This window comes from Mauremys mutica, chromosome 10 (genome assembly GCF_020497125.1).
Source record: "Mauremys mutica isolate MM-2020 ecotype Southern chromosome 10, ASM2049712v1, whole genome shotgun sequence".
Taxonomy (NCBI): Eukaryota; Metazoa; Chordata; order Testudines; family Geoemydidae; genus Mauremys; species Mauremys mutica.
In genome coordinates this window covers 14,326,147-14,339,463 of record NC_059081.1, presented here as the reverse complement: position 1 = coordinate 14,339,463, position 13,317 = coordinate 14,326,147, and the positions used below count along the sequence as shown (strand labels likewise).

Here is a 13,317-nt window from a genome sequence, read left to right as displayed (position 1 = left end):
ATGATTGAGAACCCGCACTTCATTAACATGGTTCAGTCATTAAGACCAGGATACAGTCCACCCAACAGAGCAGATGTCGCAGGCCAATTGCTGGATAAAGTGTATGAAAGAGAAATTGAGCAGTATGCAAAAGGTCTAGAGGTGGAAATTGTTAACCTGAGTCTTGATGGGTGGAGCAATGTCCACAATGATCCTATTGTATGTGCTTGTGTGACAACAGAAGATAATGTCTTCCTACAGAAATAATTGATACATCAGGAAATGAACACACAGCAGAATATTTTCAAGAAGTAGCAGTAAAAGCTATAACTGAAAAAAAAAATCAAATAAATACATTTGCAGCATTGTCTCTGACCAAGCTGCATATTAGACAAGACGAGAAGAGTCTCCCAAGCTAACAACATACAGTTGCAGTGCTCATTTGATGCACCTCCTAGCCAACGACGTCAGTGTTACAGAAATAAAGGCTAATGTTGTTGAAATTCCAAAATTCTTCCATAACAACCACTTTGCAGCAGCTGCTCTGAAAAAAGTGGGAGGAACCAAGCTAACTCTCTCACAAGATGTGTGATGGAACTCGGTAGTGGACTGTTTTAAGCACTATATCAAGAACTGGCCTAATCCGATGACAGTTTGTGAACAAAATTGTGAAAAAATAGATGGCACTGTCACAGCCAGAGTTCTCGACATTGGGCTTAAAAGAAATGTTGAACAATGCTGAGTTACCCTGAAGCCTATTTCTGTAGCCTTGAACAAAATGCAGGGAAATAGCTGTTTTATTGCCAACACTGTTGAAATATGGAAGGAACTGAGTAAGATCTTTAAAAGATCAGAGGGGTAGCCATGTTAATCTGGATGTGTAAAAACAGCAAAGAGTCCTGTGGCACCTTATAGACTAAGGGACGTATTGGAGCATGAGCTTTAAAAGAGAAATCTTGCAGTGACAGAGTTAAATTACAAGCATTAAAAAATGAATGGGACAGCTCATTTTCTTGCAAATATTCTCAATACTCGGTACCAGGGACAAACCTTAACTGCTGAAGAAGAGGAGTTGGCTATGACATGGACATCTAGCAATCATCCTTCCATAATGCCAACTAATAATGCCATAATAAACTTCAAAGCTAAGGGTGAACCATTCAAGAAATATATGTCTGCTGATGTTTTAAAGAAAGTCACACCAGTGAAGTGGTGGAAGTCACTTAAGCACTTGTATTCAGAGACTGTTGAAGTGATAATCTCACTTTTAACAGCAATAGCTTCTTCTGCTGGTATAGAAAGAATATTTTCTTCCTTTGGACTAATTCATTCCAAATTGAGAAATCGTTTAGGACCTGAAAAACAGGAAAGCTTGTTTTTCTTTTCCAGATTATGAACAAATAGGAAAATGAAGGTGAAGACAACTGTTAGCTGCAGAAGCCAATATTTTAAGTTTCTCATGTTGACCTGGCTGACAGCTGATTTATTTATTTTTTTAAATTTCATTTCACTATTTTAGATAAAAACAATTTTAACAAAAACAAACCTGATTTTAAACTTGAATGTTTAACTACATTCAAAATTTCATATGCTTGTTTTGTTAAAATATTATGTGTTTGCTGTTGAAGAAAAAAATCCAGAATATGCAACGTTGTTGTTTTAGTTAAATAAAACAATTTAAATGTCTGTCTGGTGATGTTCTCCTCCTAATACAGCATGGCAAGAAAATCCTCCAAATATTAATGATTAACTTGTTGAATTGGAAATAGTTCACCTCCTAATGACTTCATAAATATCTACTTCAATTACCTTTGGTAAATGAAATAACCAAACAATCATTCATTTTCTGATATAGCTGTAAAACTAATCTGAAAAGTTTTCAAAATAAATCACTTAAAAATGTATAGTGTACACTTTCTAAAAATGAAACCTACATCTATCTCTGAGTTGTGAAAAATGTGTGTTAAGGTTATAAAAACCAACAAGAATGCACTTTTATGTAGAGATCCATGATTAAACAGAGCAGGGGTTGGCAACCTTTCAGAAGTGGTGTGCCAAGTCTTCATTTATTCACTTTAATTTAAGGTTTCGCGTGCCGGTAATACATTTTAAGTTTTTTTTAGAAGGTCTCTCTCTACAAGTCTATATATTATATAATTAAACTATTGTATTGTAAAATAAACAAGGTTTTCAAAATGTTTAAGAAGCTTTATTTAAAATTAAATGAAAATGTTGATCTTACACCACCATCCTGCTCAACCCGCTGCTGGTCTGGGATTCTGTTCAACTAGGCCGGCAACGGGCTGAGTGGGGCCTGCGGCCAGGACCCCAGCTGGCAAGGGTCCGGCAGCCAGAACCCCAGACCGGCAGCCCACTGCCGCTCAGCTGTTCCATCCGCCAGCTCCTGCCAGCCAGGATCCCGGCTGCCTGACCCGCTCAGCCCCCTGCCGGTCTGGGGTCCCGGCCCTGCCTACATACAGTGGGTACCTACCTTCTCCCTGGTTCTGTCCCATTCTCTTCCTCTCTCTGCACTGAGCACAGGGCTGAGGGTGAAGGGTCTGGCCAGGAGCCAGAATGAGGGAGGGGGCTGAGCGTTGGGGCAGGAGGTTTGGGTGTGGGGCACTTACCTGGGCAGCTCCCATTTGGTGCGAGGGGTGCATGTGGGAACGTGGGGGAGGGTGCAGGAGCTCCTGTTTGGTGCTCAGGGTGGGATTGGGGATGTGGGGGGTGCAAGAGTCAGGATGTGGGGGGGTGCATGGTGTGTGGGGGGCGCGCAGGTGTCAGGGCCGGGGGGGGCGGGGAATGTGTGGGAGTGCCAGAGTCAGGGCTGGGGTCGTGGGGGGGAGTGAAGCAGTCAAGCAGAGGGCTGGGTGTGTATGAGGGGGGTACAGGGCTCGCGGGGATCAGGGCAGAGGGCTGGGAGTGTGGGGGGGCGGGGTCAGGGCAGGGTGCTGGAAGGGATATGCCCCTATTCCACCACCACCCTTCTCCAAGGCCCTGCCCCTGCTTCTTCTCTGCCTCTGCCAGGAGCAGCGAGCACGCTGACTCTGCTCCTTCCCGACCCCCTTCCTCACAAGGGCCATCAGCTGATCGGCAGGCAGGGAGGGAGGGATGGAGAGGCGGAGGAGCAGCAGGAACCCAGCATACTACAGGAAGAGGCAGGGGAGCCAGCAGGACCTAGCTTCTGCCCCTTGCCCCCGCAGGCGGGGGGAGCTGAGGGCGGAGAAGAGCGGGCCGAACCAGGCAGGATTTTTAATGGCATGCTGCTGCCTGCCGGACTCCTGCAAGCAGCAGCATGCCATTTAAAAAAAAAAGGCTCGCATGCCGTCTTTGGCACACATGGCATAGGATGCCGACCCCTGAAATAGAGTCTTCCTGACTAGTGATTTTAATCATGATTTAAATCAAATCCACTCTGATTAAGAGAACAAAACTCCAGACCTATTAAACAAAAGAACAAAAATCATCTCTCAGTATAGAACAGGGGCATCCGAGCTGCTCTACACTTTTCTCTAGACACACTGTCAAAACAGTTTTTACTCTTTTACAGATACACTGACAAAGAACATTGGTGTTCCCAGAATCTGCTCTCTAGCTTTGCTCACTAAGTATCATGAAAATACATCAGAGCCTCCTCTTTTCCCCTCTCGTTTTTAAGTGTTTTGATGAGTTTTGGCAGCTTTACAGCAGGAAACACTTTTTTTTTAAATTAAAGTTACTGGGTATCAATGCAAGTGCTATAGAAGCTATTTAAAATTCATGACAGTTGTCCAAATGCAGCAGAAGTATAATATTGTCCTTTAAGATTTTTAACAGGCTTACACACACACACACACATATATATATATATATATAAAAAGAGAGCCAAAGTAAAAATGTAAATTAGCCATCTCCCAATGTAACTGTATTCCAATTCCCCTGCCACCCACCTAACCACTATGTCTCCTGCTTTAATGTTAAGAGATTGCAAAAATTACTTGGGTATTAGTTAATGCAGCCAGATGTCCTTGTTTTAGTGCCAAAAAGTGCTGAAATGTCAGTATTTAGATCTCAAGATGAGAGGTTATAGCTCAGAAATCCACTTTATAGCTATACCTCACAGGAAAAATATACATAATAAAAACAGTCAGGGTCTAATCTCAAAGTAACAGTATTTTACAAAGGGGAGAGAAGGAAGGAACAAATGTGTAGACAGGATCATAATAGTACTATATGTTTTAAAAACTTTATCCCCTGGTTTAAACAAAGCAGATACGGAGGTTCAAAGAACAGCCATTGTGCATAGTCTAGAGCTACCTTCCATACTGGTAAGAATGCTTAAAAAAAAAAAAAACATTCTCCTATTTAATTCTCAAGAATTTACCATAGCAACCTCAGCACATCACACAACATCAGTACAAAAAGCATCCGTGGCCCATGAAACCTTTCTTTCACTACACTCACACCAGCATGAAACCCTTTTTCATCTGACAGTTCTCTTCACATATCTGTGAGTTAGAAATACACACACACACTATAGTCATAGCATCTACACATACAAAATAACTACAAGTTCTACTGCGAAGGGCCCCTGAGCTCTTCAAAGCCTCCCCTCTTCCAATATCACCCACCCCCAACCACAACCACATCTCTGCCGATACTTTCCAAGCTCACAAAGACTTGGGGTCTTCCTGATCTCTGGTGGTAAGGAGTTCCACACTCTAGGACTTTCCACTGAGAGCTCTCTGCCCATGATACCCAGAAATTTCACCCTGGAGAAAAGGGGGAGGGGAGGGCAGATGCAGTGGGCTTGTTAATCACAGCTGCCATGGAGGGCAGTAGAAGGAGAGGCGGTCACTGAGATGGGTCCAAGCGAAGGGATTTGGGAATCAAGATCAGCATCTCAAGCTGGGTCTGGAACTGTAGAGGCAGTCAGTGCAGACTGAAGTACCAGTATGATATACTCTCTCCATTTAAGTTCATTCCATTTAAGGGGCAGAGTAGCTCATTGTAGCTCCATGTGGCCCATACAGTCAGCCCCAGGTAAGCGTACTGCAGGAGTCGAGTCTGAGAGTGACTAAAGCATTGATCAGCCTACTTTGTCTCAGAGATTATGGGGCTTCGAAATTTGGAAGAAGGCATTTCTACATACTGTGGTTCTTTAGGTGTCCAAAAGCAACAATTACTTCAATAGGACCATAACTGCCTTGACTCTCAAAGTTTTTGAAAATCCTTGTCTAAGTCCAACAATGTGTTGGGAGAGTCCTACACAGAGGAAGTGAAAAAGAGGAGAGCTCTTTGAACCATCTATGTCAGACATGGTCAGTTCAACAACAGAAAAAAGAACAAATAGAGACCTGTAAAGATAAAGGGGCCTTTCAGTATCACTGTCACAGGTGGCAAGAAGCAGAGGAAAAAGGCATGCCGGGAAATACTAGCGGAAAATAGCACTGTATACCTAGTCCTAATAAAATTTCTGCAATGCACTTGAATACTACACAATAAGAGCAACAGAAAACTAAGATATAAAATGAGCCCCAGGGCTTCAGATCAGCTACTATGTAAATCAGAGCCTCAGGAGCAGGTAAATTTTCTAGCTCATGTTATACATGGAATTGAAATAATATTTCAAATAATTATGAGATGACTGATATATGCTGCATTATTTTAAGATTAAACGTAAAAAAGTGTTTACTTTAGAACAATCTGAAGCCTATTTTTTCTTCTAGTTGCAGCTCAGCTTGGTCTACTCTGATTAAAAATTATGCAAATTTAAAGATAAATATGGAGCTGAGAGTCAAATGCACAGAATAAATTCTTAATGGCTCTTACCTGGTGATCTGAGGTTTTGTTAAATGTCACCAAGGATTTTTTGTTTGAAGTTCTCCCTATGCAGATATACAGCACTATAAATTCTGATGCCAAAGTAAACTGGTGGTTTCTTTCCTCAGAAGGATTTCTGCTAGGTATTCAGCATTATGGACCCACAACTCCTATAAACCAGTATTGTCTTATGTTCTACTAGTAAGAATCCATACTGCATGGTGAACATGCATGTTGTACTATGCAATCCAATATCAGCGCCAAATTGATTTCTATATCACAATTTCCTGCTCGCTTTGAAAAGGAAGGGGCCTGTGTATTTCAGATTAGTGTTAGTTTTGAGAAGGAGGGGGTTTTGCACAAATGCACAAACTGCTTCCTACCGTGGAAGACTAGAAAAGACAGTATGCAAGAAAATGTTATGGTGGAATCAACATTAAAGATGATACACAGAGAGCAGCCTTTATGTCTCTCTCCTGTGTGTGAGACTGAAGCTGGTACAAAATTAATCCACCTCCAATCCAGAGGTAGGCAATCCCTACTATTCTCTTTTAATGCCTTATTCTGAGCTGGCGTGGAACCCTAAACCACTAGTATTCAGCAGATGTGGTGGCTGTCTCCCTACTCAAGAATACCATGGGCCTGTCCTAACTCATGTCAATAAAGTGAAGATGCACTATCATTTAACTCTAAAAATTAAAGCGCTGCAGTTATCTATAATCTAGTGGAGAAGAGCTCGCAGATTCTACATTATAAAAACAAGCATCCACTCCTTTGTCACCACGAACAAATAAATATATTTTACTCACTGCATATTTAGCCCTGGGTGACCTCAAATCCCAGAATGTCCAGCACTTTCCCAGAGTTAGTGCTGCATGTCCTGCCTCCTGTCCAACCAGATCAAGACTGGGGACTTCAATCCATCAATGTCCCAGAACAGGAAACCTAACTAACCTCTGGGATTTCAAAGGAACATCCAAGGTAAAGCCTGTGGAAACATGCAGGTTTTTTCCTTAGAGGATAGTTTGAAATCCAAATCCACCCATGTTTGAGCTAAGACTGTGATTTCAACATTCCCAGTAAGAGAATTAAACTTTCCGTGTGCAATCTGACCACCAGTTGGGTGGCATAAACCTTGGGAAAGCTAAGAAAGTCAGAAAACGCTGATGGGCAGTCAACAAGTGCAGGACAGGTACCAGAGGTGGTCTGATGTATTTATACTGGGTAAACGGTATTGGTGGGGGCTGGGAGCAGGAGAGGGAAAAAAAACACAACAAGGCAAGCCATGTCTTCCTTGAGAAGATGCTCAAGTTGAGCTGCTTCAGCGCTTCATTTGGGTCTTTTCTAAAGCAATTAACAAGATCATAAGCTTCCTTAACATGTGTCCATGATATCTGCAGGAAGATTCATCCTGGAACAAAAATGGGGAGGGGAGGGTAATACAGGCCATTTATATTTAAAAAAAAAATTGTCCAACTATATTTTTTTTATAATTGCTGAAACAATTATAAAACATGGTTGACTCTAAGACCCCTTCCTTCTCCTGTTCTTGAATATTTTTAGATAATAAGAAGTTAAAGTTTTCCAACTTATTCAAGTTAGTGAGAGAAAGTGGAGAACCAATACAAGGTCTAACAATTGAATTTTATCTACATTAATAAGGCTTGGCAGAATTTGATTTTTGTTTTTTTAATAATTTTGATGGATATCAACGTTTATTTTTATGCTTTAAGATTTTTATTGATTTAAATTTTCAGAGTTGCAGGATATGATGTGAGGTCAAACAATAATTATGGAATGACAGTACATGTTGAGAGTCAAAAGTTAAAGCTTTACAACTGTTGACAGTTGTGTTTTAGCATCATGTCAAAAACCACATAAAACTATCCTTAAATCAAACTATTAAGTTCTAAAGTAGCATTTTTCTTACTTTGTCTATTTCTTTCTAATATCATTGATGGAAATATTTTTTTCGTCTGTTTGTGTGTACTGGGTGAAGTCAACGTTTATTGACATTTGCCAATAAAAATCTATTCCTTCCAAGCCTACATATTAGGAATACCCAGCCTCTGGAGAAAGGTGGAGGGAATGACTTGGATTTGCCTCTTTCCACAAATCAGCATTCCCTGAAATCTACAAAAAACAGAGATGCATGGTCAAGTTCCATCCTGCCTGTGAACTCTGCAGACTGAGAAGGAGAAGTGGGACAAAGTGTGCATCACCACCACTAGGTTGCTGCCATCACATCAAGGTCTATGACCACTGAGGACATCCCAAGTTTCTGGGGCAAAAAGGCTCACATTCTGGAATCCTAGTTGCTGGGATTTCAGTTCAGGCAAGAATCTAGTCTTCAGTCTGAATGGGGAGGGGGAAAGGAATGAAATCTATTGGGATTAAGGATCCTGAACTTGATGTACTTATGTAGATGTATGGCAATGAAATCAAGATAGTGTGAGTGGGAACCCTGTTCTGTGGATCAACCTCATGAGGGGTGTTCTGTTGATCTTTTGTGATAAATTAGGATGACCAGAAGGGAGAAAAGTATAAAGGGATGATGTCTGGCTGTTATTTCACCTAAACGTAGGCATTCATGGCATGGACTACGCCCGAGAAGCTGTGCCTCTGTTGCTGATTATAGAATCATAGAATATTAGGATGGAAGAGACCTCAGGAGGTCATCTAGTCCAACCCCCTGCTCAAAGCAGGATCAATCCCCAGATTTTTACCCCAGTTCCCCAAATGGCCCCCTCAAGGATTGAACTCACAACCCTGGGTTTAGCAGGCCAATGCTCAAACCACTGAGCTATCCCTCCCCGATGGGCATACACAAAAGCAGGAAGCTTCTCTGAGGAGACTGAACAGCAGATAATGTAGCCACTAAAACGCAGCTGCTTCATCAACATCAATCCCATTTTTTTAAGACCACCACTTCTTTGTACTGGTGACCAAAATCATACATCCAGCATTATGATTTCATTGAAGAAACAAGAGCAAACTATGGCTGAGATTGGACAAAATCTAATGATAAATATCTTTAACTTCGAACAACTTTGAAAGACAGGTGAAAGTTCAATGGATTTAGAGGGGGATGTGATGTGTGACACATTAGGAGTTTGCCTCTCAGCATGACAGCGCCTCTTTAATTTATATGATGCGGCTGATAAACAAGAAGATTGCATTCCTTATGCAACAGAAGCAATGTTATCAGAGTATGCAAATGGAAAAGGGCAAACCTAGAATGGGAAGATAAATTAATTTCCAGCTTCACATGAAATATGGACTACTGGAGTGGAGTTACTCAAAGGGTCATCATAACAACAGACAGTAGTTGAAAGAAAGATGAGGGGTCAATTACAGCAGAATTGAATTAACCATGGAACAGACTGTCAAGGGAAGTGATACATTGACCGCCATTTTGAGACTCTTAATCTAGATTGGATCGCTCCCTAAAATATATGCTCTAGTTTAACCTCAGTCTTATTTTCCTCAAAAATGTTGACTTATGTAGCACGGAAGAATAATTCCCATCAATGCAGCAGGAATTATGGTGTGAAGTTCTTTGGTGTGTTTTATTTAGGCAGTCAACTAGGTGATCACAGTGGCCTTAAAATCTACAGACAAGAATTTCAAGGCTGACTGTTATTTTGGGGAGCATACATTTCTGGGTTACTCAGCTCCACCCACATTAATGGGGAATATTTTCCACCCCCAGAGGGCAGGTACTTACCATTTTCTGAAAATCAGGCCTCTCTGCAGGGTTTATTTGAATAGCCCAAAATTGAGGCCACCAAAATCACTAGTCACTTTTCAAAAGTTTAGCCTTTGAATGTACAGAGAGCATCAAGGACAAGTGAAGCAAATTGCTGACATTGAAAGTAAATGGGTAGTTGGATTAGAGATACAAATTGTTCAGCAAACAAGGGCACAGAGATGCCTACCTGCTATCTAGACATTTTAATTCAGGTAAGACAGAATGACAATTAAAGTACACGATATACTAATCCTTGGTGGCATTATCTGATTCATAACATTATTTGCAATAACATGCTTTCTGATAGCAGCAGCTTCTTTTTCAGTTTTGATATTTGAAGAGTTAGAAGCTATATCTTTAAAGAAGGAGAAAAATAAAAGACTATCAACTCTCCAGAGTTTGAATGCCTTGAGGAAAAAACATTGCCAAGTAGGCATAACTTGCAAGGAGTGCTCATATTTCGGTTGTTAGTTATAGCAAGTAGTTTCAATGAAAACAAGTTTTGAGATTTAAATACATTTAATTTCCAGGGCTTGTTTCCATTTTAAGGGTAAATTATTCCTGTTTCTGACAGTTTTAAATGAATGTTTTAGTCTCCTAGAGTTTTAATGATGTATGTGCCATCTTGTGACTTTTGTTTGATGGCATGGAAAGACACTCCCTGCAGTGGCAACTGACGTGTTTTATGCCGGCGGTGCATTATACACCTAAAGGTTTGTAATGGGAAATGTTGGCATCTATGACCCTTTCTGAGAAAGGGATCTGACATGCAGCACCTAATTGGGACCTCCTCATGAGAAAACCCAGTAGCAGTTGCATTAATTAGAATTAAATATCACATTTCATTACTCACAAAAAGGTCTTTAAACATTTAGGTTCTGAAGCTTGATCATAAAAGCTCAATATACTGTACTTACAAAGATACCGGTAACTGTTTTGATAGCCTTCTCTTTCCTTTGCATAAACTCATCATCCTGCAAGACAATTAATTGACACAATTAAAAACCAAAAAAATTAAGCGTAAGCCTCAACACTACTAATGCATTTAGCAAGCAGATTTGTCACCTGGTTCCTAAATGAGCTGTTCAATTATTCAGTAAAGTACACTTAACTCTACAATTGCCTCAACAGTCTGTTTGTTCTCAGTTTGTACAGCACTGGTACAATAGTGTCCTACCCAAGACTGGGGATCCTTGGTGAAATCGCAAGACAAATTAACATGGACATATTGCAGAGGAAAATAAGTGTTTCAGTGTACAGGAACTCCTCACTTAACGTCGTAGTAACGTTCCTGAAAAATGCAACTTTAAGGGAAACTATGTTAACTTAATACAATTTTCCCATAAGATTTAATGTAAATGCAGGGGATTATGTTTCAAGGAAATTTTTGGGGGGCAGACAAAAGGCATTATATACTGTACAGTACTGCACTGTACTGTGGTTTGGAAGTGCCCCTGGCTTACCCCACACAGGCACAGCCTGCTGCAGGCAAGGACGCTAGGAAGCACCTTCGCAGCAGCAGCTTCCCCGGAGAAGAACAAGCGCTGACTTTGCCAAGGAATGCTCCAGGCCCACCTCTTCCTGTCCCCACTCCACTCTAGGCCCACCTCTTCCCACCCCCACTCCACCTCCTCTCCGGAGCAGCTGCATCCGCGCTCCTTTCCCCCCACCAAAGTCCTAAGCGCTGGCAAACAGCTGTTTGGCAGTGGCGGAAGCACTGTGAGGGAGGGGGAGGAGGTGGAGAAGAGGAACTTGTGCAATCTTCCCTTGTAAAGTCACTACTCTTCTACAGAATCTTACAAGCAGTGGACAGAGCAGGCAGCCAAACGATGTTATAAGGGAGCATTGCACAACTTTAAACGAGCATTCTCCCTAATTGAGCAGCGACGTAACTTTGAAACAATGTTAAGCGGGAGGACGTTAAGTGAGGAGTTACTGTAATGGTCACTTAGATTTCAGTCTGGGAAGCATTATTTCCATTTTAATGAGGATACTGAAGCAGAGAGAGGCTCAATGACTTGCCTAGTGTCACATAGGAAGTCTGTATCTGTAACAGAGCGGGGAATTGAAACCAGGTATCCCCAGTTGCAGCCTATCCTTCCTCTCACAATTCTGTATTCAAAATACAGCTGTTTTAGGAAGTGGATCTATTATTATAGTTTAGACATTTGAGATTTTTACTCTCTCTTTTGTTACCACTCATCCAACATTATCAAAGGATCCTATGGGGTTTAGGAGTCCAACTCTGAATGAACATCAAGGGGATTTGTGCACCTAACTCCCTTAGTGGCATTTGAAAATTTCAGACATACATCAGTCTGCATCAGCAACCTCACTGGTTAACCAAACCAAACCTGAAATAGCAACTGCACCTCCCCAAAATGGAAAAGGAGGTCTAACTCTAGATATCCATAATATTCCTAGCACAAATGGTCTATGGAAACACAACAGTAACCTCAGACAACCAATTAAAATGAGCAAGTGAAAGATGTACCTAGATGTTTGTAAACTCATACTTCCTTAAAGACAATGAAATTGAATACCACAATTTCATAACAAGTTCAGCTGAAGAGTGGGGAAAGATGGGCAAGAGGGTATAAAGTTTTCAGTTACATATTCAGAGATGTTGTTTCACAACCTCAAGGAAATAAAAAGGGATTGCACAGCAAATCAGCCCATCACAGTAGAATTCTACTCCACACAGTTTAAGCAAAAGTAGTCTGCTACGCAACTGTAAACTCCTTAGTATTTCATTTCTATAAGCCATTGTGAAGATAACTAATGTACCTACTGAGAACTAGTCCGAATGGATTTGTTCAGAAAAGGACATATTACATATCTCAACCTCCAGGCTAATATGACTAGCATTATCAGACATATTTTGCCCAGAGCTGTTGCAACTGTAACAATTTGCTATTGTCACTTTCTGGGTTGAAACAGTGCCTCTAAGCAAAGGTTTATAATATCATACTTATGAACTATTTGGAGTCAGCAAGAATTCATCTCCCCTGATATACACAGATGGACCTTCAATTTGGATTCTGGTGTTTACTTGCTTTTCTAACAGTAATCCTCATAGTTAGACCCATCCAGTTATAGACTAAAATCATGGCCAGATCCTCAGCTAAGGTAAATCAGCATAGTATTATCAACTTCAATGCAGTTACACAGACTTACAGCAACTGATGAGACAGCCCCATCTATGTATAAACATATTTTGAGAGAAAACAAAGATTTAACTAGGTCTTACCTCTGGTAGACTACGAGTTTTCTGAAACTGGGATATGGAGTACGAGCGGATATAGTCTCCCATTTCTTCTCTAGTTTCTATTGCACGTTTCACCAGCCACTAAAGAGAACATTGATACTATTATGCAACAATTTATTTCTAAGTATTTTGTATGCAAAAAAAATCAAATATTTCAAAACTCAAAGTTTTTATGGATGTGTGACACCTCAGTGATTTACTCCATAAATAGCTCTATAACATTAGCTATTTTATTATCTTCATCTTCCCTATTTTTGTACGTACCAACAGAGCCAACAAAAGAGGTCATAAACTACGTAACATACATACTGTGTCTGTAACCCAGGCCTTCCCACACCCCATAGACTCAGACTTTAAGGCTAGAAGGGACCATCATGATCATCTAGTCTGACCTCCTGAACATCGCAGGCCACAGAACCTCAGTCACCCACGCCTGTAATAGGCCCATAACCTCTGTCGGAGTCACTGAAGTCCTCAAGTACTGATTTAAAGACTTCAAGCTACAGAAATTTCTCCA

General features: G+C 40.9%; 1 protein-coding gene across 1 annotated transcript in view; it reads right to left on the bottom strand.

Moving 5' to 3' along the window:
• The window catches only part of CCDC93 (coiled-coil domain containing 93), a 98,989-nt gene that overhangs the window by 77,775 nt on the left and 7,897 nt on the right, over positions 1–13,317 (bottom strand). Inside the window, exons 5-6 of the mRNA XM_045032720.1 lie at positions 12,783–12,881; positions 10,450–10,506 (exon numbers count right to left, since the gene is read on the bottom strand). Of these exons, the coding sequence (XP_044888655.1) occupies positions 10,450–10,506; positions 12,783–12,881 (156 nt within the window). The remainder of the gene's footprint in view (positions 1–10,449; positions 10,507–12,782; positions 12,882–13,317) is intronic.